Source organism: Schistocerca piceifrons, chromosome 1 (assembly GCF_021461385.2).
Source record: "Schistocerca piceifrons isolate TAMUIC-IGC-003096 chromosome 1, iqSchPice1.1, whole genome shotgun sequence".
In the NCBI taxonomy this organism is placed as follows: domain Eukaryota; kingdom Metazoa; phylum Arthropoda; class Insecta; order Orthoptera; family Acrididae; genus Schistocerca; species Schistocerca piceifrons.
The window spans coordinates 121,108,543-121,134,633 of record NC_060138.1 but is presented as its reverse complement, the minus strand read 5'-3'; the positions used below and the strand labels follow the sequence as shown (position 1 = coordinate 121,134,633).

General features: G+C 37.2%; 1 protein-coding gene across 1 annotated transcript in view; it reads left to right on the top strand.

Annotated features, from left to right (window-relative positions):
- LOC124782574 (kinesin-like protein Klp98A) overlaps positions 1–26,091 on the top strand; it is a 376,800-nt gene that overhangs the window by 272,468 nt on the left and 78,241 nt on the right. Inside the window, exons 11-14 of the mRNA XM_047253951.1 lie at positions 4,117–4,288; positions 6,321–6,393; positions 13,616–13,705; positions 22,857–23,030. Coding sequence (XP_047109907.1) covers positions 4,117–4,288; positions 6,321–6,393; positions 13,616–13,705; positions 22,857–23,030 — 509 coding nt within the window. The remainder of the gene's footprint in view (positions 1–4,116; positions 4,289–6,320; positions 6,394–13,615; positions 13,706–22,856; positions 23,031–26,091) is intronic.

The window sequence follows — 26,091 nt, the reverse complement described above, 5'->3', positions numbered from 1 at the left end:
ACTTCACGATTACCAAATTTTTGTGCTATGTGCTCGAGCACCAGCAACAGTGTTATTAATGTGGAAATGTTTTGCAGGAACAGTGGTGAGGAATCTTCTAATTTTCAAATGCAAATTTTTTTTAGATTTTGTGGGAATTGATGTTCGGGCACTGAGCTTAAAATTCTGTATGTCTGAAGAAAATTGAAGAAGAGAGCTAGTCCATTAAGGTCACCTTTTTAGTAACACTAGTAAAATCAATTTTGGTAAATAAAAATTAATGCTTTTTCCAATGATTCACTGAAGAACTCCATTGGTACACACGTCATACAGTACTGGTGCAGCTCTCTTTTCCCAGCTTCTGTATAGCCAAAAATGTAAACATTAAAAAATACAGAATGAAAGCTAACTTGTCATACACATACAAAAAATTGTATGTTTACAGCAACATTCTCAGTTCAAATGCTTGATATATTATAGGTTTTTACATCTTAGTTTCATTGCCATATTTTAATAAGCATGATATTTGTACATAACAATGTTGTTGTTGTTGTCGTTGTTGTTGTTTTGGTCATTGTCATTGTCATTTGTGCTGTTTAGTCTGTTTGTAAACTGAAGAGTAAGCAGCATTTGTAATAGGGGAAATGGACTTTCTCGAAAGAACTGTTAAACCACCATTCAAGAGCACTGAGAATCATTTTATTGATTGGCGACTCCATGGAGTGCTGTCTAATAATGTAAAACAGTGTGCAGTGATGTATAAATATCTTCTTAATGTTGTTCATTGGGTTAGTCATATTAGCTACTAATTGTCTATAGTGTTAATCCAGATAGTGAAAAATAAACACTCCCCTGTCATGTCTTCATACTGCATCACACTGATTAGATGTGCTGTGAAATGGTCAGTACTGGCCAGCATAAGCTTGTGAAATAGCCTACAGTTGCTCATTGTGCTGTGTCTGGGTAGAGAGAGTAGGGAATTGCCTGTTTGGTCTTCAGTGTGCCTGTTTGGTCTTGAGCCCAATGACTGATTGGAAGCATTCTCGTACTATTCTGTTTTCTGCAAGCCTCTTCCTTTTTGCTTAATTACTGCAGATTACATCATGTGTTCGACCCTGTTCACTATATTCAAGACTTGTTCTCTACACACACACACACACACACACTCTCTCTCTCTCTCTCTCTCTCTCTCTCTCTCTCTCTCTTCTCTTCTCTTCATTACTGTATTCACTATTCCTTGATGTCTCATGATATGTCTAACCAACCTATTCCTTTTTTGGTCACAGTTATAACATAAAGCTCTCTTCTCCCCTTTCAGTTCAGTGTCTCTTCATTTGTTATGTGATCTACCCACGGAATCTTCATCATTATTCTGTAACATCACATTTCAGAAGCTTCTCTTTCTCCTTGTATGTACTCTTTATAATCCATTTTTCACTTCCATATAAAGTTTTGCTACAAACAAATATTTTCAGCAAAGATGTACTAAGCTTTCCTTGCTATTGCCAGTCTGCATTTCATAGCCTTTTTGTTTCAGCTGTTGTCAGTTATTTTGCCATCCAGAAATGAAAACTCATCAATTTCTTTGAGCATTTAATTTCCTAATCTAATTTTCACAGCATTACCTGGCTCAGTTCACACTACATAACCCTTCTTTTACATTTGATTACGTTCATCTTATAACCTCTTTTCAAAGGCACTAACCATTCCTTTCAACTGACATGCCACGTCCTTCTCCATCTCTGAAAGAATTACAATGTCACTGGCAAAACATACCTTTTTTGGATTTATTATTAGTTTCCTTTATTGTTTTCTCAATGCACCAAATGAATAAAAGGAGGATAGGTTACAGCCCAGTCTCCCCCTCCTTTCAACTACTGCCCTTTGTTACTCAATGCTTATATGAGTCTGGTTTCTGTATTAATTCTAGACAACCTATAGCTACCTGTGTTTCGTTACTTATGGTTTTAGAATTCCAAAGAATAGATCCCAGTCAACATTGTCAAAAACTTTTTTCCATGTTTACAAATGCTTTTACTTTGTGTATCTCAGCTTAAACTATGTTTATTAAAATTTCAATGCAAGGAAGGATAGTGAATAACGAAATTTTACTTATTGTGAGTATTAAGTTTAGTAGGTAATTTGGGGATAAACAGGATGTGGAATTCAGAACCCAGAACTGCCACCTCTGACAGCATCAGCAACTCTAACTCAGCCGGGCATAAAATTTAACTTAGCTTGGATAATACACATTTGTATTTTATCCCATGCTGCATAAACTTTATGCCAGAATTCACCATTTGTGGCTGGCAAGTGGTGGTGGTGGTGGTGGTGGTGGTGGTGGTGGTGGTGGTGGTGTTCCAGTCTCTTGGTAACCCATGACCAGATGTTTCTAGTGGGCAAAAGATCTGGAGAATGTGTCGACCAGGACAACAGCTAAACACCTTCTGCATTGAGGTAGGTCAGGATAACATGAGCAACATGTGTACTTCACAGTGAGCACCAGGTTGCTCCTTCTCTCTTGTCTGTACACAATAGATTCAGTCAATTACATTACATTTTACATAATATTCATTTCTAATACAGGGACTCTGGTTATTTGTTGATAGCCCACCATCAGTGGCTGCACAGAATAACACATCCAGTTACAATGTCCATTCGCCACTCATGCCCATGTAAGGTGCAATGCCTGTGTATATTCTTGGCTCTGTGTAAACAGAAACCCAGTGACTGTTTTGCTCCACTCTAGTTCAATTAACTTAAAATAATAGTTTTTCTCTCTACATTCATGTGAATATCTTCCATTTCTCAAAGAGCCTAAGAATGTACCACAGCATTTCCTAACAAAATATCACATTACATTACACCATCTGTGGTGCTCCAATGTTGTTGCACTCTCCAGGTAGGTACTTCTTGTGCAAAGAGCTCATCTCTCAACCCAAGTTACATGAAATGGCTCTACAATCCTGGATGTATGAGCATACATCTTTGCTGAGATTTGGCATAGCACTGATTGTGGCTCTCCTGAACTAATTTCATTGATATTCACTTGACACATGGGATCCTGACCATTGGAAGCAGTCATATTGCTCGCTGAATGATAAACAGTTGTCTCTATGGACCATGATCCTGCTGCTGTTGACTGCCGAAGCTAGCTGGTAGACATTTCTCTGCCTTGCACAAGGTGCAGCATGATCTCGAACAGCATTCAAATGTGATTTCTGAGTGAGAAACTGACTGTGTAATATTTTCTTCTACATGGAATGTAGATGGTGTTATTCCTACATACTTCATGTGTTTGTGCTGAAATGCTATTCATTCATATATCGAAGCATGTATTACATTTCATGCCTGTTTGACAGTTGTTGCATGCTGCTTTTGTGATACTGTGGTTTTAATGGCCAGCAGTTTATGATTCCAAAAACACACACACACACACACACACACACACACACACACACAAACAGTTGAAAGCAAAACCTGTGAAAGTTTACAACACTTACAGAAACAAATGACACTATATACATGGAAAATGGCAGTTAAATTGTTGTATATTGAAAGCAGAGACCAGAAGGAAAAGTGCAAACTTTCAACCAGTTTACCACTTGAGAGAAATCTATTTGGCTTAAAAATAATTAACTAGATGTTGATCTGTAAGTACTTTACCAGTTATTATCAAAAGCCATAAAACTGTTTTAAATCTGTAACATGTATGTGCAAATGAAAAAAATCGTGTTATATTTCAGGGCACCCACTGAAGGTGCCTTGTAACTAAGGTGAAACAGATCTGGGTGCATAAGAGAAATAAAAAGAAAACTTAATGTGCAGCATGCAAGAGGCATTTTTTCTTTTGAACGGCCTAATTTATATACAGCTGCTGCAAAAATGGCCAGCACAAGAAACTTGTTATAATAATACGGTTCTCAATATTGCTGTCCTACTGTTATCAATAAATTGTAGTGATAAAAGTGTTGTGATAATAGTAGCAGCATATTTTATGCACATTGGATGTTATAATCTTACACGTAGTGGTAATTATAACAAATGGAAAGTATATACAATGATCCTACAGCCATTTACATAGTGTGTCTGTAATTTTTTTCCACATTTCATTCATGAAAGATCTTTTTTTTCCAGGTTGTATCATTGTTTTGGGGCGTAACATTATGTTTCGATACAACGATCCAGCAGAAGCAGCTAAGTTACGGAAGGAAGGAAGTCGTTCTCATCTCAGCTTATCGTGTCTGTCTTTGCTAAGCCGTTCAACTACAGAGCTTGCTTGGTCAACTGAGAATCTCAGTGCTTCCACGTGAGCAATGTTTATACAGTTTCAGTTTTCATATTTGTCTAATGAAACCAGAAGCTTCTCTGTTTTAAGTGCCATTGTTCTGTCCATCGATACTGAACTTCATGCAATACTTGTTCAGTTACCATTGACTTACAGTTATGGCTAGGAATGGTATTACCCATTTTCTAATTGTGAGATATTAATCTGGTTTAATATCTTGGATGTGATACATGTCTCACAGACAAAAATTAATGCAACATGTGATTCTCAAAAGGGCACAGGTCTTATTATGGATATTCTTCCATCATCTATGGCACAGCTTATGGGATACAATCATGAAGAAAGAGACACCAGTAGAGATGTTCCTCTGATTTCCATGTCTGTCGCATGTTACTTTGTTCTCTTACATCTTCCTGAGAGACGATATGTGAAAACAAGTTTTTGCTTCTGTATTGTTTCTTCTGCCTCTGTGCTGCCTCATATTTTTTTAAAAAATTGGTTATATAATAGTGCGTGTGAGTGATTTTTTTTTTTTTTTTTTTTTTTTTTTTTTTTTTTTTTTTTTTTTTTTTTTTTTTTTTTTTTTTGTGCTTTCAGAAATGTCAAATATTAACAAGTTTTGGTATATAATTTGGAAAGCTGTATTTCAAGTCAGCAGTAATCTGCAATTTCTTGCATAATTATAGGTGTTTTTATTTAGTTGTTGTCTATTGTCACAGCTGTCTTAAGAGTGATTATAATTTTCTGTAGTTATATATGCTGTGCACAACTTCCATAAGTCACTTGCATAATTATTATAGAATGATATTCACAATACATGACTGCAGGAGGCAGTAGCAGAATGAGTCCATGATCCATTACTAGAATTCATTCTACACTGTCGCCAGTACTCTGTATGACAATATTGTACCATGTGCATGCGAAGTCTTTCCAGAGTGCTGAGCCTCACATGTTTTGCCTTGTGAGGATCTAAGGTTGGCAGATTGTTTCAAGTCTTGCCTGCACATGTTCCTTGGACCTGCACTGGTAGGGTGGCAGTTGCAGCTGTTAGTTGTGTTATTGTCTAGTTCTTCTGGAAGCTAAGTGTAGTGAGAATGCTTAAATGCTTACTGCTGCAGAGAGAACATTTATAATGGAAGAGGTTCTCCATGCAGGAGCATGTGAGGCGGCAATTTAGATTGCGTTTTCCTCTTTGAGGTGTCCACATCATAAACCTGTATGTGATTTAATTCACATATTCCAGACAAAAGGTTCAATTCATGATGCATCACAAACTGGTGGGCCCACAATTTTAACAGAATTGAAGCTTGACAATGTTTCAGACATCATGTTGCAGAGTCCAACAAAATGAGTGAGGAGATTACAGCAAGAGGCTAAAGTCTCTCATATGACAGCAAATAAGGCCATTACCAAAGAACTTGGGATATATCCGTATAAAATTATTGCATTGTATGGACCATGTGAAACAAATAGCATAATTTGAATGGTTTCAGCGATTTGTTAGGTCTTTAACCCCTGCAATCATTGGGATCTGTCTCCATTTCACTATTCCTGTCGGGGTGCAACTAAAGACAATAGGTGAACTGAAGACAATGATAACTGATTATCTGCAACTGATTACATGTGAAACAAGGTAAATGTTTTTGCGAATAAATGTAAACATGTTAAACTATGCCTTCAAGAAAGAGCAAGACATTTCCAGAACCTACTATGATGTTGGTGAGTACAGTGTATTTAATTGTAATTAATATAATTAATTAATTTCATTGTTTTAATTGTAATAATGTTGAATCCTATCTCCCAACATAACTGTAGCCACTAGCAGTGAATCCCAGCACCTAGCTTATACAGCGATATGGATGTGTGGCCAACCTTACATGCCCAGCAAGGCAAGACATGCACAGCTTCCCATGCCACAGATGCACAGTACTTCTCTGTCTAACTGATATTAACAACAGTTCTTGTTATCATTATATTTTCCAATTTACATTAAAAATATTTTACTTGTATGGTCCTTTAAGTAATAATGTTTTTTTTGTTATCATGGTTTTAGGGAAGATGGAGAACGGGTTGAGGAACTTGAAATGCAGAGAGTTACCCTTCAAAAAGAAAAAGAAGCATTTAAGGTAATCCTTGGTGTGCAGTAAATATTCTGATTGTACGTGTTTTTGTTCTGATATTTTATGTAGTCTATATTGTTGAGTATTGAACACATTGGCATTTCTTGATAATGATACAGCATGTCTCTGGATGTAAACTTCGTTTTAAAATATTGTTGTCACTGGTATAAGTCAATATGTTACATCCTTGATCACAGTGGCATTAGTGGACTGGTAGCACTTATTGTACTGGAACTGTATAAACACTGTTTCAGTTATGGTAAATAGCAATTCCAGTATGCTTGAACACTGCTCTCATCATCACTGTCCCCCTCCTGTTTTTTCCAGTTTCATCAGCACAAAATAAGTACTGTAATTAGGTACCATTATTGTAAGCCATAATGATTTGCCAAAAAATTGGTACATTGCCAGTACATAAATTAATACATAGTGATAGCAATATATTTATAGAAATGAGATGTTTATGTACACAATACCAAGAACAGTGAAGTTTCTTTCTTGTCTGCAGTCTGAGTTCATAGAAATTAAGTTATCATTTATTTTGAAGTTTGCTACCTTTGCTACTCATGCTACAACCCATTCTTGTTTTTGCACTCCAATTTAGTATGGGTTTATAATCCATATGAATACAGTTAGTAAACAAAATAAAAATTATAATTAATGAAAAGCACCATTTGCAAATATTTTTTGTGAATTGTGTTTCTGGAAATTGTTAATTGATGCTAGAAGCTGAGAAAAGTACTGATACACCATTTTTTAGCAGATGACATGTAAAACAAAGACACACTCCAATCTCTGAAACAAATATTATGAGGAACATGCTGTTTTGTGGTATAGTCATGTTATGAAGATAGGAAATGGCCCCAACATTTGTTATTGTTAATGAATAGAATGGAAAAGGAGATGCATCAAATTGATGATAAGAGTAATCTGCACAGAACTGAGCATCAGATTAGGTGCAGATGTAACAGAAGCAAAAATCAAATGACATGACACAGTGACGGAAATATTGAAAGTGAGGAGTTATCGGGAAGATCACTGTCACTTCATCACTGACAGAAAAATTAAAGATTCAGAGAAAGTGAAACATGAGGAGGGTGCCCAGCATCCCGATAAACAGGGAAAACTCAGTGAATATTTTGTTCTGGAAAACTCATGAAATGTTCACATTTTACTTAAAAAAAAAAAAAAGCTTGAAAAGGCATGGTATCCAATTTTCTTTTTGGCAGAGGTATTTGTCTGCTTTTTGTTTGGCTGGATGCAGTGCAGCACTCACCATTCACTCTCAGCTCATTGCTGTGCAACCAACCACCCACTGCCAATGTTTTGGCATCACCAACCTCATCCCATGAAAACTGATCGTTATAGTTTTCAGACATTGTCATAGCTTCAGTTCATATGTACATTGATATTCAAAGTTGTACTAATTGTACTTCTCCTACCAGTGAAAGAAAAATGCATACATTGACATGAAAAGTGAAGATCAGAAATTGTGTTTTTTGTTACAAAAACCAACTTACAGGTGTTTATACTAACAGTTTTACAAGGATACATACAATTTAATACCTGATATTGAGCTACAGCACATCTTCATTAATAAATGCTTCACTTTATTCTTTAACATATTTAAATTAGCTATCTTATGATCAGGTAATAGATATAAAAAAAAAAGAAAAAAAAAGTTTCCTTTTCCTTTGTATGTGGGTTACAGTCTGAATCCTTTTTGTTACTTGTAACTGTGAAAGTTTTCCCTTCTTTGTGCATTGTAGTTATGCACATTACTGTTCATTACATTGTGTTCTGTATTTAGTTTCATGAACATGATTGCCAGCAGGATATTCAAAGTTGAAGGCAGATGGCGGTAAGCATACCATCCTTACTAACTTCTTTTGTAGTCTAAAAGGCCTGTCTGTATAGCCTACTGGTGCCCCATCCCCGATCTCAGTACTATACTGCAGATGCAGATGTATCAATCCAAAATCTCTTTGCCACGACGTATTTTAGTCCAGAAAGGCTGAAGCCCATTTCAGTAAATACATATTTATACTTACTCTCTTACAAATGTGATCTAGATTCAATTTCCATTACAAATTGTTTATTTGTATAACTAAGTGCCAGTAGTAGTAGTAGTAGTAAATGAGTTTTGTTATTGGGGCAGTAAAGTTACTGATAATGGCTGAAGGAGAGAGAATATAAAATGCAGGCTAGTGATGGCAAGAAAAGCATTTCTGGAGAAGAGAAATCTGTTAACATCGAATGTAGATTTAAGTGTTTTGAAAAGTTATTTGTCTTGAGTGTAGCCATGTATGGAAGTGAAGCATGTGCAATAAACAATTTAGATAAAAGGAGAATAAAAGCTTTTGAAATGTGGTGCTACAGAAGAATGCTGAAGATTGGATGGGTTGATCACTTAACTGATGAGGAAGTACTGAATAGAATTGAGGACACCAGAGATTTGTGGCACAACATCAGCAAAAGAAGGGACCAGTTCATAGGACACATTCTGAGACACAAGGGATCACCAATTTAGTGTTTGATGGAAGCATGGAGGGTAAAAATTGTAGAGGGGGCCCGAGAGATGAATACAGTAAGAAGATTCAGAAAGATGTAGGTTACAGTAGTTGTTCAGAGATGAAGAGGCTTGCACAGGATAGAGTAGTGTGGAGATCTGCATCACACTGGGCTTCACACTGAAGACCACAATAAGTGCTAGTAGATGCTTACATGTAGTAACATTTATAATTGGATAGTAGTGAAACAAGAAATGGGTTGTTGATATATTTTCTACATTTACAAGTAGCTTATTTGCAGTAAGGCAAGTTGACAAAATCTTATAACTCATTTTAGTCCTGTTGACAGCAGTTCCAAACTTGTATGTTACTGTTTCTTTTTTTCTTTTTTCAAATTGTATTCGAATTCTATTTTCAAATCTCTTTATAAAAAAATGTAAATTTTTGCTGAAGTAGATAATGCTCTTTGTTTTTATGTGAGTGTATACTCCTAACAGTTGATTGTCCCTGATGGATAGCCTTTAATAATAATAACAAGGAGGAGGAGAACAGGAATGGGTGAAGGATTATTGGGTTGAAAAAAATTGATGTGGAATAATGGAGAGGACAAAGAAATTCAAGAAAAAAGATTAGTAAGAGGATAGGTAAGTTCATCAGGATGCAGGAAAATAAACATAACCAAAATCTAGTTCTCTATGATAGCACGTTGCAGTGATTATTCCTTAGTTATTTAGGAGGCTTGTGTGGTATATTGTGTAGTACTTTAATATGAGCAGAGGAAGGGATCAGGGATGAAATGAAAAATACTTCAACATGCTGCTAAATGGACATGGGGACAACACAACTATCAATGACTGTAGAGTAATTAATGAAGTCCAAACCAACAGACACCCATTAACATGGCATGAGGCAGAAACAGCATTAAAGAGCATGCAGAATGGGAAGTCTACGGGCTTTGATGATCTCAGCTCAGACATGATAAAGGCAGTTGGAATATTAGGCTTAAATTGGCTATATAGAGTGTTATCAGTGGTTTGGGAAGAAAACAAATCCCAGAAGATTGGAGTAAAGGAGTCATCATCACTCTGTTCAAAAAGGGCAATTGAAGAAAATATGGAAATAACAGAGGCATCGTTCTGCTGTCACACAACCTGAAGCTGTTAGAAAAGATTATAGAAATGAGAAATAGAAAAATAGTACAACCTTTGCTTGAGGAAGAACAACATGGACTCAGAAAAGACTGAGGTACTGTAGATCTTACTTTTGCAGTAAGAATACTGACAGAAAAGTACTGGGAATATGGAAGAAATCTTGTGATTGTGTTTATGGGCATTGAAAAAGCACATGGCAGTATTCCTGGAAACAAGATATGGGAATGTTTCGAAGACCAAAGTACCTAATTGATATAGTCACAATATTGTACAAAAAGTGTTACAACTGTATCCAAATAAGCATCGGACGATCATAATGATTTGAAACGAAGAGAGGTGCCCTACCACCACTCCTGTTTGTCATAGTAATGGAAAAGATTATAAAATCTATCAAGAAAGTAGACAGCACACCAAATGCCCTGGTTTTTGCTGATGATTTGGTAGTATGGGGAGAGACAATCTGAAACACAGAAGAATTTTAATGACTGAAGCAACACATTCAGAAATTTTGGACTAAAAATAAGTGAAATAAAGATAGTAGAAATGACCATCAACAGGCAAGGAACAGCCTCAGATACATTTCTAGGAGGAGTCAAAGTAGAATCTGTTTCACATATCAAGTGCCTAGGAAGCACGATCTGAAAAGACAACACCATCAAGTGGGAAGTGCTCAGCAGGACACAAAAAGGCATCTTCTCTGGGACAATAAAATCCCATGGAAAGCAAAAGCGACCGTGTACCGCACCTATTTTGTACCGATCCTAACATATTATTTAGAAACGTGTATCCCACTAAACAAAGGCCTCATCAGAATTAAGGCAACAGAAATGAGATTCATTAGGACTATGAATCAGACAACTAGAAAGGACAAAATCAGGAATGATGTGAATAGAAATGTAGCTGGTATTGAGGTTCCTGTTACCAGTGTCATAAAAAAACACAGGCTTCAGTGGTATGGGCACACACATAATGAGAATGAACAGCCAAAGACCTGCCAAAAGGTATTTCAAGCTGAGCCTCACTGGAAGAAGACCACAGGGAAGACCGAGAAAATGCAGGATAGACACTATAAGACACGGTGTGGAGGAGAAAGGACACACATGGGAAGCTGTCCTGGAACACAAGACGTATGGAGACTGGAGGAGATGGTGAGTGTTTGTACGCCACACCCAGAAAACTGGAGTTGGAAAACGATAATGATGATGATGATGTGTGGTATCTTGTATGTGATGGGTACCATTGAATTGCAAAGCAGCTTCCACTTTAATGCCCTGTGCCCAAAATTCTGACATTTATAATAATCACAAATCAATATTTATCACTCTGTGTATTTCTCTTCTTTCACTGCTGACCTCTACAGTCTCTGGAGTTTTTCATATTGGCACCCATATATAAAATATACTGTTGTGTTCAACTAGGATCCTGCCAGAGTTAAAAATCGAAACACGGTGTGGCTTGAATACTGAGAAAATTTTATTTATTCGCAGGTTATAATAGAAAGCTTTCTTAAGTCACAGTTTCCCCCTTTTGTCATATCATTTGTTAGGGGTGGGATACACGTGAGAGTTTTTTTTTTACTCAGGTGGTTCGATACTCTCAGATAGTACCCACAGCATTGTTTACACTGGGGGTGAATTTTTGCCAATAGTTACTATTCGATAATTCCCTGCAAGTGCTTTCTCTGAGTGTCTGAGAGTTTTATGAGAGCATATGTCAGAAGCATTTACATGCAGCAGAGTGAGTGTGTCTGAGGGAGCTGAGAAATTACTCTCCATGAGACTTTTCTATCACAGTTGTGTGCACAAAGGAAGAGGCTGCGCTGGATGAGTGTCAGGTTGCAGTTGCACTTTTAATACTTTTAATGGCAAAGAAAAACATAAATGGCCGTGTTTGTGCTGGATAAGAGAGCAGATTAGATGACAGTATGATTTTGGGGCATGCAAGAATCTCATTGTGACTTGTGATGGAAAATCCACAACAATATCAAAATTTTACGAGAATGACAGTGATGGAGATGGAAGAAATATTACTTGTAAATGAACGAAAAATTGCCAATCTAGATACTATTATGGGTAAATCCATTGGTGTTAAAGACAGACAGCTTGTGACACTAATATTTCTAGCTTCATCTCTGTTTATTTTCTTTAATATGTAGCAAAATAACAGTTACAATAAAAGAACATTACACTAATTTCATCTCGTTGGCCGTAGACATTCGAAAGCCAGACAGGGCAGGTATCTGACAAATTAAGCATTTCCAGACATACCTTTATTTGAAAGTTTTACTTATATTTAAGGAATCACTAATAAATTCCTGACGGTCTGTTCTTCAACGTCCAATATAATAATATAACCAATAAATACCGTGTCATATAAAATTACAGATACAGCTGTAATACCTGAAGTTAAATTTTAATTTTCTGAGTTCCAAAATTATTACTTGCAAACACAAGTTCATTTGTTTTTTGTGTTAATTAATCTGTGTTATTAAATTATTTTGTCAGGTTCCTTCAGTTGTGAGTGTTCTCATAAATTTCTTTTGCTGAGGTGTTAAAAACTCTAGCCATATCAGCCAACAAAACTTGCATGTTATCTCAGTTCTTGCAGCCCAGTAACTGTACACACCATAACACTGGCCTTTGCTTATACAGATTAATTAAATGCACAACTTTTTCCTGAGTCATCTTCCTGGCAGGTTTCTTCATTACTTTTTCTGCTGAGACATTGGTGACATTCACTCACAGTGCTTATTCATCAGAACAATAGTTTGAACTGTTCTGCCAATTTGGTTATACTTTCATAGAATGGCTAATGGCTTGTTGCTGTGTTAATGTGACACAGCCGGTAGTGCACTAGTCTATATTATATGTCTATGATCTACATTGCATATTTTAAGTCTAGAACTTTTGAAATAGGCTAATTGCTTGTGCTGTTCATTTATGAGCTAAAACTGGCGATTTCTTGACTCATAAACTTACCATGGCCACATATTATGAGTCAAAACAAGTATTTTATTTAATATGTGAATGATTATGACAAAATATGTTACCAAGATGTGGTAGTGTACAAAATGTGAAATGCAGCACAAATCTGGGATGCAGTATGGCCTCTCAGTACTGTCTGTGTACTCTCAGCTCTTCCAACAGCTCCAGTATAGTTTTTCTTGTCTCTTGAGAGATGGATGTTGCCATCTACATGAGAGGTCTAAACTCGCAGAGCATGACTACCTGAGATCTTGTCCCCTACTCGGACACTGGTGGTGAGCTGACTTATGCCATTGGTTACATGACACATATTACCCACAAAACCTCTCTGAGCATGAAAAACTCTCATGTTTATATCTAGCTTTACTCAAAAAAGCTCTCTTAGAGAGAGAAACTGTCACTTGACTACTTAGCTTAGTGTTGCTCCCCGTCCACTCAATAGTGAAAATGTAAAGCTGTAACTCGAAATAGAAAAAGTCAGTGATTCACAATCAATTTCATTGGCTTTGACATATGTTTGACATGGTACTGATGAACTGAAGCCACAACTCACATTTCTTAATTACATTTATTTTTGTTTTAGAAAGAACAGGCTGAACGTGAACAAGACTGGGAGCGTGAGCAGCGACGTAAGAGAGAGGCACTTGAGGCAGCCCAGAAGGCATTAGAGGAGGTTAGATAACATTAATTGGCATGTCCAGGATAACTCATTTGTCTCTTTCTTTCTGTCCTTATTTCTTTTCTCTTCTCATCATATCACATTTTTGCAATGTCTGTTCCTAATTTTTTCTTCATTTGTAAACTTTTTTACAGCAGTAGCTGCTTACAGTTTAACTGAATTAATTTCTTGTCCAGAATATGCAGCATCTCGATGCAAATTCCAAAACTTTAGTACTGGTTTTGAATAAAATGGCAGCTTCATTTGGACTTTCCATTTAAAAAATCACAACCGGTTTTTTCCCCAGTGCCATAATCCAGTGGTATCTACATCGCATTTAACAAAAAACTGCAACAGAATTAGTCAAATGGGGAAGAACGTAGCAATAGGCATCATCAACAAATGTAGTACATAAATGTTCAAAACAGCTTGTCCGCACGCTTCATAAAGACAAAAAATTGAAAAATAATGTAATGTGGACCTGTATAATATGGACTTGTATAATATTAAAACAGGTATATGTTACGTAAACTAAATTTTGTTGGAAAACAACTTGTCAACTGTAAGAACACCATAATGACATAAATATTATATTCAGTCATTTACAGTCTAGGAAACTGACATATGTCACATGAAACTTACATATCAGACATCTTGAGAGAATATAGAATGACTGCTGAAATGTGCAAGGAGGTTGTACGTAAATAAATATGGAGAGCAAGTTATAGGGAGGGCCTGTAGGGGGCAGGTTGGTAAGTTGTGAGGCAAATGATGAGATAAAGTAGATAAAATGCTTTCAAAGTAAAATAAAATACAGAACAAATTGGTATTTAAAAGCTGAATGTGTATGTGTAATAAAAAGACATGTAAAAGGTATTACTACAAAAGGAGACATGACAACAGACAATTGCCAGAGACCCTATGATGAACGAAAGGTCAATCTAGGAAACCAACAATGCCAAACAAATGGAAGCAGGAAAGAGTATCTCCACATGATATTTGTTGACAAGTTGTATTTGAACATAATTTAGTTGACATAACACACACGTATTTTAATATTTTATGAACTCGCACTATACTACTTTTTAATTTGTTGTCTTTATGAAGTGTGTGATTGAAGTGTTTTGAACATTTATGTATTGAATTTTTACAGACATAATTTTACGAGAGACAATTCACGAAATAGCAGAAGTGTGGAGACATCAACACACACACACACACACACACACACACACACACAGGTGTTTTTGTCTATTTTCGACAAAGCCTTGTTGGTGGAAAGCTCACTTTCTGACAGTCTTTTCATTGTGCCTATCTGCAACTCAGCATCACAACAGTAATTAAATACACAACAAAAGTTATTGGAATATTAAAGAAGGAAACTCATGCTTATAAGATTATTTGTGTCTTGTGGAGGGTTCCGTAGTTATGGTACTATTTATCTACAAGGTGTACAACTTTGCTTCTACCAATTTTTCCCCAACATTTGAGGCCTTAATGAAACAAATTGGTTACACATATATCATTCAAAGTATTTTCCATCGCTGACCACTACTTTCTCCCATCTTTCGGGCAATGTACAAATCCTGCATCGAAAAAATTGTTTATCTTTTGAAGCAATCCACGAATCCATCCAATTTGTGACTTCTTCATGAGATCGGCAGTGTTAGTCAGCCAGGCCATGCATGATTGATCTAAACAGGTGGTAGTCAGAGGGAGAAATGTGTGGAGAATATGGCGGGTGGGGTAGGACTTCCCATTTTAATGTTTCCAAGTACATTTTGACCTCTTTTTCAAAGCGGGGTCGAGCGTTGTCATGCTGCAAAATCACTTTATTGTGCCTCTCGCTGTATTGCGGCCGTTTGTATTTTAATGCTCTGCTCAAACTCATTAATTGCATTCGATAATGATCACCTGTGATTCTTTCACTTAGTTTTAACACCTCATAGTACACGATGCCAAGCTGGTCCCACCAAATGCAGAGCATGATCTTGGAGCTGTGAAAATTCGGTTTGGCCATTGACATGGAAGCATGGCTGGGATACCTCCATGATTTTTTGCATTTTGGATTATTGTAATGAACACAAATTTCATCCTCGATCACAATTCTATGCAGAAATCCCTGCCATTTTTGCCTCTGAAGCAACTGTTCACAAACACACAAATGCTGTTCAACATCTCTTAGTTTCAGCTCACACAGGATCCAAGTTCCTTCTTTCTGAGTCATGCCCATAGCCTTGAGATGTTTTGAAATGGCTTGTTGTGTCCTCCCACTAATCGTGCCAATTCTTCTTGAGTTTGACATAAGTCATCACTCAGCGATGTCTCCAATTCTGCATCTTCGAAAACATTCTCTCTTCCACCACTATGCTCGTCTGTGACATTAAAATCACCGTTCTTGAAGTGATGAAACCAATCATGACATATTCTTTCACTAATAGCATCCTTACCATACATACTTGAGAGCATTTGATGAGACTCAGCTGCTGTTTTCTTCATAGTGAAACAAGACAGTAACACCTCCCACAACTGATGAGAATTAGGCTCGTAAATGGACATTTTCAATCAAGAACAACTTTACGATGCAGACATAAATCGATTAATGTTTGAATGAGATTATGTTGACCGAGGTCCAAGCTAACCACCTGATGTCTGTGATCTGTTTCTTTCGACCGCTACTTATCGCTGTTGCCACTTGTTGGCAAACGGTGGAAGCAAAGTTGTACACCGTGAAAATAAACTAAATTTTTATAACATTTTTTTATAATTGTTTAATTAGAAAATAATGTATTTATTATATTGCAGGCATTATCTTCTTTCATCTGGTGTATGACAAACGTAGCTTTCGTGATGATTTCAGTTATTACAATTTATTATAAACAATAATGGTAATAATGTTAATAATTTTTTAACTATTACAGCTTCAGACATGGATATATGTTGAGTGACCTCGTCCCATTGCCATGGTTCCAAAACTGTTCTTGGTTTTTCTATAGCATGCTTGCAATGAATTTTACGTATTTTCATCAAAATTATATTACTGACAATATTCCAAATCCGAAGCCCCTCCATCTCAGCTGATCCCATGACCATGCCACTGAAACACACCGCTCATTCTGCCTGGGGAAACACCGATGACCGCTGGGTGTCTTGTCTTTCTAACCGCCTTTACTTGCACTCAGTTCACATTCTACAGTCCGTCTGACAGCTGCCCACTCCAACAGACATTCACAGTGGCTCACAGCTGATTCATCAGATTCATTCCATCTTGCAGCAGATGAAACAGCAGCTTGTAAAGTTACAGTGGAACTGATGGTGATGGCTCAAGGTACAGACATTCACAGTGGCTCACAGCTGATTCATCAGATTCATTCCATCTTGCAGCAGATGAAACAGCAGCTTGTAAAGTTACAGTGGATGGTGATGGAACTGATGGTGATGGCTCAAGGTGTGGAGATAGAAGTCAGCGTGTGTACTTTTTTCCATATACGCTATGACCCAGGTCTTCCTTAGGCGCACAAGGAAAGAATTTGTCTAAGACACATAGTTACTAATAATTGTGCGCCTCCATACCAGGTGGCAAAATATGTGAAAAGCATTTTTAGCGATCTTCTCTTAACTAACGCATCAAGAAATGGTAGTTGGCCATCTTTTTTCAAGTTCCACTGTGCATTTTATATCATGATGTGTAGAGCTTAAATATTTCAGGGACTCTTGAAGCTTTTCAGCTCCATGTGGCCACACCACAAACGTGTCGTCCACATACCAGTAGAAAGATGTGGGTTTCAACTTAGCAGATTCTAGTGCCTTTGCTTAAAAGTTTTCCACAGGAAATAGTGAATTATCCATTGCCACGCCATTAGTTTGTTAATAATATTTTCTATCAAACAGGAAATAATTTAATGTCAGAATGTGAGCTTTGTGAAACAATTGTCGGTCTCTTCTGTGATGACTTCCAAGGAATCAGAAAATGGAATGCTCTTAAAGAGTGAGACTACATCAAAATTGACCATATCATTCATATCTGGAAGCCGCAATTGACTGAAGTAATGTACTCGCTAAAAATGCTTTTCACATATTTTGCCACCTGGTATGGAGGCGCACAATTATTAGTAACTATGTGTCTTAGACAAATTCTTTCCTTGTGCACCTAAGGAAGACCTTAACAATATTAGGAAAAAGGAAGTTGCCATATAGTGCAGAAGCTGAGTTGAAGCTTTCAGCCCGTAACACCTTCATCAAAAATACACACACACACACACACACACACACACACACACACACACACACACACACTCACACACACACACACACACACACACACACACACACACACACTCTCTCTCTCTCTCTCTCTCTCTCTCTCTCTCTGTGTGTGTGTGTGTGTGTGTGTGTGTGTGTGTGTGTGTGTGTGTGTGTGTGTGTGTGTCCTTGTCCTCCCACAGGTTTAGCAGTGCTACTTGTTGTCCCTTGGAGGTGTTGGATCTTAGCATTGGCACCCAGTAAGCGCTTTACAGGTTTCACAGCAAACCTATTCTGCTGCTTCCAGTGAGGGAAAAGCTACAACATGCTCCATGAGCTAATGTACTGTACTGTTCTGTTGGTAGAATTTTGGAGTGGGTGTGAAATTTAGGTCTTTAGCAAGTATGTTCATTGCATCCTAGTACAGATGTTTCTAATTGAGATTAAGTGCAGTGTGCCTCCCTGCATTATGTCTTGCCTTAGTGTGGAAGTTACCAGATTTTGCTTTTTGGCATGCAGATGTTTTAAACAACATAAATTTTGCTTGCGACCATGTTGTATCATCAATCCACTTTGAAGAACCTGCAGAGTGTTTAGCTGACTTGTAAAAAGTGACATCTACCAACCCTAGAGTGTCATAAATTCCATCTTGTACTAGAGCCAGGCTTGAATGGTGCACGATTCTATTTCTCGTTGGCATATTAATGTGATGCTTGATTTTAGCAAAAGTAGATACAACTTGAAACTTTCTGGCAGATTAAAACTGTGTGCTGGACCGAGACTCGAACTCAGGACCTTTGCCCTTCGTGAAACTTTCAACTTGTACATGTCGACATCTCATTAGGAAGGTCAGCATACTCAGAAGTTATCCAGCTTGTGTTTCTTGTGGAACATCTCCTGCTCATAGGCTGAAATGATATGATCATTCAGGTTTCCTCGGTGTGATTGATTAATAGTGAGCTTCCAGGTGTTCAGCCAAGTTGTTTCCATTTTCTGCCCAATATTTGGATTACCGATCCAGCCGTCATCTTCAGGAGTTGCAAGTTTTTTTATTATGTGTAATCTATGCCTGGACACCAAGCTGACTGTGGGCTGTTGTTGGCCTCATGCTGCTATTTATTGTCTAGTTTGATTCCCAATAACTACTTCACTCTTTGGTGCTCTTTTATTTTGCAGAGCATATAGATTCCCACAGTGTTTTCCAACTCTGATAGATGTGATGTTCAACGCAGTTTTAATAAATTGTGTGCTAGTCCCCAACAGTTATTTAAATTGAAACCTCCAGCCCTGTTTATTAGGTTTTCTGACTTATTTATTTTGGTAGCCTCCTTAATTATGCTGTCTCAGAAACATGTTGTTTGCAGCATGATACTGGTATTATCAAATTTCATTTAATGTGATTATATTTGAATAGGTTATAGCTGTTTTCAAGAGTCTCCCAATTCAATTCTTTCAGTATCGCCATGACACTCTCCCACCAGAATTTGAAAACACTGAAGGAATTTGCATCTCATGGAGCATAATTGCTTGCTATGTAAAACAAAAGAGCATAGAAGAGAACAGTGGATGTAAGGAATTGAACTTGGCTGTAAATAGTGGCATAAGACCAACAATAGCTCACAATCTGGATGGAGTCTACACAATGAGTACGTGTAATAATAAAACTCGCAGCACCCCCCCCCCCCCCCCCCCCCCTTTCTCCCTCTCTCCATGGCTGGCCATTTCACATGTATTGAAGAAAAAAAAAGGGGGGGAGGGGGGGTCAGTTGAACTTTCTTAAATGTCGTTCGTTAGAATGACGACTCGCAGCTCAGCTGTAACATTGTGATTTCTGTGGTATGGCCATATTCCTCATAAGGAATATACTTCTCATCCTTGCTTACAACAAATGTTTACATGTGTACCTCGTATATAAAATCATTTTCAGTTTCAGTTAGCAATATCATTTTCCAGCAACCACTGCACTGTAGAAGGAAATCTGTTGTTGTAATATGGGACCCTGGCATATTTGGCTCTTTGCCCTTCATAAACAATAAGTGTAGTACAGATTCCTCATCTCATTGTTATCCTAGCACATCTGAACTATGGTAGGGGTGACATCACAGAACTCATCAACAGAACATGTGATGTCAGTTTCTATAAAAATCTGATACAAAGTACAGGTGTTTTAGAACAGTATGTTCAGTAAAAGAAAAATTTTAACGGTGGAAGAAAAAGCGAAAGTGATTCAAGAAATCGAGAATGGAGCTAAAAAGGTTGACTTATGTTGTCAATATGGCCAAGTGATTTGGAAGAACAAGGATAAAATTTTTACTGCATTTGAACGAAATGGATCTAAAATTAAGTGGTTACAAAAACCTGAACAGAGCAATGTGGGTGAAGTCTGCTTAAATCATTTAAGCAACAGAGAATCATCAATGTACTATTTTGTGGACCTCTCGTTATGGTGAAAGCAGAAGAATTTGCCAAGAAATTAAAAGATGAGGAATTTGTGTGCAGCAGTGGATGGATTGAAAGATTCAAGCAATGCCATAGCATTGCTTTTTGCAAAGTGAGTGATGAAGCCAACAGTGTGAATACTGAAACAATCCAACTGTGTGGCCTAGAATTTGTGAAGGATATGAAGACAGTGACATCTGTAATGCAGACAAAGTTGAAATTTTCTTTAAATTGATATCTGACAAAACTCTGAAATTCAAGGGCGAAAAATGTGTTGGCGGCAAGTTCTCTAAATAACAAATAACTGTTCTGGCTTGTGCTAATGTAGATAGAACTCAGAAGAATAAATTGCTCATGATAGATAAATAAAAAATTCTAGGTGTTCTAAGCATGTAAAAAATCTGCCAGAACACTAAAATGGTAATAAAAGTCCTGGATGACTTCTGAACTCTTTGAAGCTGAAATAAGGCATTGGGATCGGGAGCTTAGAAGTCAGAAAAGGAAGATATTGGTTCTTGTTGAAGACTGTTCATCACAAGGTCTGGAAAATATTAAGCTTCTTTTAGTTCCTGCAAATACAATAAGCTTATTGCAGCCCATGTACCAAGGAGTAATTAGGAGTCCAAAATGTCACTATCATAAGCTCATGTTACTGAAAATGATACAATTCATTAAGGAAAAAGTAGGCTTATTCTGTTACACTAATGGATGTGATCAGATGCATACCAAAGCTTGGAGCTGGGTCACAGCCAAAACCATCAAGAATTCTTTCTGTGATATGGGAATCACAACTGAAGGAATAAATGCTGCTGAAATTGAAGGCACATTTGATGACACTGATGATCTGCCACTATCTGCATTGCTGCAAGAAATCAACTGTGATATTCTCAATCAGTGCAACCATGAAATAAATGCAACAATAGATGTTGACTTTGTTACAGCCAAAGCAAAAACTGAAGATGAAATTGCAAATGAAGCGAAGAATCAGGATCACAGTGACCATGAAGTGAGCAATGGAGGAATGAAGAAGAAGAGGAAAAAGAAAAAGATAAAGTGCCTGTCCCTACTGTGACTGATGCTTTAGAACCCATTAGAATTATGATCATGTTCTATGAAGTTAGGGGACAAAGCGGTGAAACTACAAGTGAAATAATGAACGTAAAATTTAATTTAGGAAGTGCTTATTGGGTAAATAGACAGCAGACTAAAATGACTGATTACTTCACTGCTAAGTAAAGAAGTTTGGTGAGTACTCGACATACTGCTGTATATGCTGTATTCATGTAGGCTTAAGAGTGAATTCTGTATGTAAAATAAAACAAGGCTAAATGAATTTGTTCTTTTTGATTTACCATCACAATAGGCTGAAAATATGGATCTCAGTTACAGTGACACTCATTTATAACAACATAATTTTCAAAGTCATCTGAATATTGTTATAGCCAGGTTCCACTGAAATTATTTATGAGTAAATATGTCACTCTAACATTAAAATGTCTTTGGCACAATTTTGAAGTACACAATGAGCTGTTAAAAGAGAAACAAATATCAACATGCACAGAAATGACATTAATTTCCAGTCCCTCTAGTATTCTGGTTCTAAGTATTGACATTTAAGGCTTAGTTGTGCAGGCCTTAGAGATAGTATGTTGCCCATATAATTCATAACACTCTCTCTCTCTCTCTCTCTCTCTCTCTCTCTCTGTGTGTGTGTGTGTGTGTGTGTGTGTGTGTGTGTGTGTGTGTGTGTGTGTGTGTGTGTGTGTTCAGTTTTATTTTTACCACAAATAACCCACAATTCCATAATTTCAGTGAAAATTATGTGTTGTTCCCTTTCCATCTCTCAATAATTATGTCTCCTTTCCTTGACACACTTTTCATCTTCCCTCTAGTGCCACATCTTTTCCCCCCTCCCCACAACTGTCAGATCTAATGATCACTCATCAAATGTTAGTGTACCATTAGTGTACCTTTGTTTCCTTATGACACAATCACAAAAGTGTTTCACAATGGTTCTGATCAGTCAGTGTTCATCATGAGACTAAAGCACCTACTGCAAGCAGTGATGTAATGTTCCCGTTCCCCTTTCAACGTAAGTATACTTATATTGATAACACAATGGGAATGTCACATCACTGCTTGTAGCATGTGCTTTAATCTGAAGATGAACACTGGCTAGGCAAAACATGGTATGTATTATGAAATGATAGATTGTATCATAATAAAATAAAAGAAGTCAATCAAGCAGCCACACATTTCCATTGAAATATGTCATTTTTTTCCTTCCATTCATTTATAAATCAAGTTATTTTCAGTAAAAAAGGAGAATGTTGTTTAAGTTTGATGTTGCTTATCACGTATCGTGTATTTTTGTCTCATGATTTTTTTGAACACAGCGTCTCAAGAGCTTGTTTTTGTTTTAATTCTAGCTTCAAGTTAAATGTTTTCAACAACTGTTTCAAATGCGCTACTTTGCTTTGTTCAGGAACGTCAACAAATGGAGCAGGATTATGAACAACAACGTCGGAAGTTGGCAGAAGATTGGCAGCGGCTAGAACAACACCAACAGGATGACTTAGCTGTTCTTAAGCAGAAGGAGGCAGAATTATGTAGGAAACGTGAAGCCCTAGAAGCAGAGAGAGCATTTTCAATGTCTCAGGTATTGTTCAATTTCCTATTTCTGTCATATACAGATGTATAGAGAACTGTCTGAAATGAAGAAAAATTTCATTGAACTGTGAAAATAACCTATATTGTGGTACTGTGACACTTCAGCTAAAGAAGCCAACAGTAGCTAGTGAACAATATATTAGTTGTGTTCCATTTCACATCACAAAACAGTGGGATTAAAAAGGTACACATGCAGAGAGAAAATTCTTAAATAACTAATTACCTCTTATTGAGTTTAATCTTGCAAGGCTGCCATAATCTCACAAATTTTTTGTGTAGTTCACAGATGTCAGTTTGGGCATTTTTATGATTTTCCATTATTTTGTTGCATGTTTCCTTATTAATGTGCATGCAGTTGTAGAAAAAGGAATTATTTTATTTTAGCTATAAAGATATCATGCTTCACTCCTGCTTATTATTATTTCAGATGTAGTTATCTGTTACCACGGTAATTTTCGTACATGAAAAATGAAGTACAAATTTCCCTATTGTTGTCTGTTTTGGATTATAGTTTCTATGCTATCACTGCAATAGAAGAGCCCTTTGCATGTTAAAAGATATCTCCTGTTATACAGTTCTGTACAAAGATATGGTGTAAGAACAGAAAAACTTTTAAATAATTACTATTAAAAACAGTCTTGACCACAATTTATTTAATAAGGTGACCGGTTTCGACCACTACTGTGGTCATCTTCAAACCATTGAGTAGGAACCTCTTTGTTGGAGAATCCAACAAAGAGGTTCCTACTCAATGGTCTGATGATGACCACAGTAGTGGTCGAAACCGGTCACCTTATTAAATAAATTGTGGTCAAGACTGTTTTTAATAGTAATTATTTATAAGACATTGATCACTGCTGTTCCCATAATGCATTCAAAAGAAAAACTTTTAATTTGCACATAGTTATCATTTATACATTTTTGGTGCCAGTTTTATTCTGTTGTTTGTTTACTTTTATTTTGTGTTTTCTGTTTTATACATATTGATGGCAGAAGAGGTTTATGAAAATGGTGTGTGTTACAACTCTGTGACAGTCTTAAACAGATCTTACGTGTATCTGCAGTGTTCCTCCGTACAGCTCACCTTATTAGGCTAGGAGTTACCAACATATATGATTGTCTTGATGTATCACCCATACCTCTGTACACAAATGCACAGAAAAATATATCACCAGCACTGAAGAAATTTGAAGTTTATCATTGACTACCTTGTATCAAGTCTTACATTGATAAAAACTTCAGAAACAAATGTATTTAGAATTGTATTTTTTTGGCAGCATATGTTTTATGTAATAAGGAAAATATTTTATAAATTAATCAAAGCACCATAATCGCACAACATTTACATCAAATAAGTACTCCACAAGCCACCATGTGGTGCGTGCTGAAGGGTTTCTTGAACCACCACTAGTCATTTCTTTTCCTGTTACACTCACAGATGGAGCAAGGGAGAAACGACTGTCTATATGCCTCTCTATGTTCCCTCATTTCTCTTACCTTCTCTTTGTGAAGTACGTCGGCAACAATACAGTTGTTTTGCAGTCAGCTGAAAATGCTGGTTCTCTAAATTTTTTCAACATGAAAAGAACATTGTCTCCTCACTAGGGACTTCCATTGCAGTTCAGGAAGCATGTCCACAATACTGACTTGTTGATCAAGCCAGCTGGTAACAAATCTAGCAGCACAACAATGAATTGTTTCAGTGTCATACTTTAATGTGACATGTTGGGGACCTCAAACACTCATACATGCTTAATAATGTGTTGCACAAGCGATCTGTTTGCAGTCTCCTTTATAGATGAGCTACATTTGCCCAAAGTTCTCCCAATAAGTGGAATTCAGCCATTTGTCTTCCCTTCTATCAGCCTTACATGGTTGTTCCATTTCGTACTGCTTTGCCACATTATGCCTAGATATTTGGAAACTACCACTCCTCTCCTACAAACTGAGGTTGGCCAACCTTCTTAATATCCCCCAGCCTTCGCCATTGCATACTAGAACAATGACAACTCATGATGTTGTGGCTGGCTTTTGCCAGCCACAACAGCACAGTGCTCTCAACGTCTCATCTAAGGCCCTCACCCCCCCCCCCCCCCCCCTGAATTATCGGTATTATTCAGGGGTCTCAGTTTCATCTGCAAATGTGCATTTACTATTTACTCATGCTGCTTTGGTTAAGGACTTACTTTTCTTCACATGTAATGTTGGCTGGAAGTATCACTTTGCAACCCAGTCCCAAATCCTTTCCAGACCTGACACTGAAACCTGCCTTGAGCAGTTCAGACCACGATCGTCCTTGATCCACCACTTCTACCTCAAAATCACCCCTTCCAAGCTTTTTGAGAATTCTTAACGTCCAACATTGTTTCACCATCTTTCAGGTTCCCACAGCATAACCGTAACTTGTCTACTGCAGAACTCCAGTCTGTTTGTTCTGTAAAATCTGATGAATCCATCATTATCCTCCCAGAGACAAGGCCTATACTACTCTGGTACTTGATCGATTGGAGTATGTAAGTGAGGTTTTATGCCAGGTTTGTGACACTTCTCCATATAGCGTCTGCCATCAAGGTCCCATCCCTGTGGTACAAACGGATCTAAAGTCCTTCCTTAAAACCATAGGCCCCTCTCAAGGACTAACACCTCAATCTATAGAACTTCTTACCCCACCCAAATGATGGACCCCCACCTTTTACCAACTTCCTAAGATCCACAGACATGATCACCTCAGCTGTCCCTATAATTTCTGTCTTCAAAGCACCCACTGACTGTATCACTGCCTTTGATATCATCATGTGCAACCTATAGTACAAAGACTCTCCTCCTATATTAAAGACACCAGATATTTCCTAGATAGTCCAAAATCTGTGCTTGTCTCACTCCTAGCACACAACTTTCATGTCATCATTGATGCCACCTCTCCTATACTAACATCCTCTTATTGTCCTCGTCCTCACTGAGGGTCAGCTACACAAAAAAAATTGCTTACATTTTGATAGTTGTCATTCTTTCCTTTTAAAATGTTTTCTTCCATAGAGCCTTTGGATTCA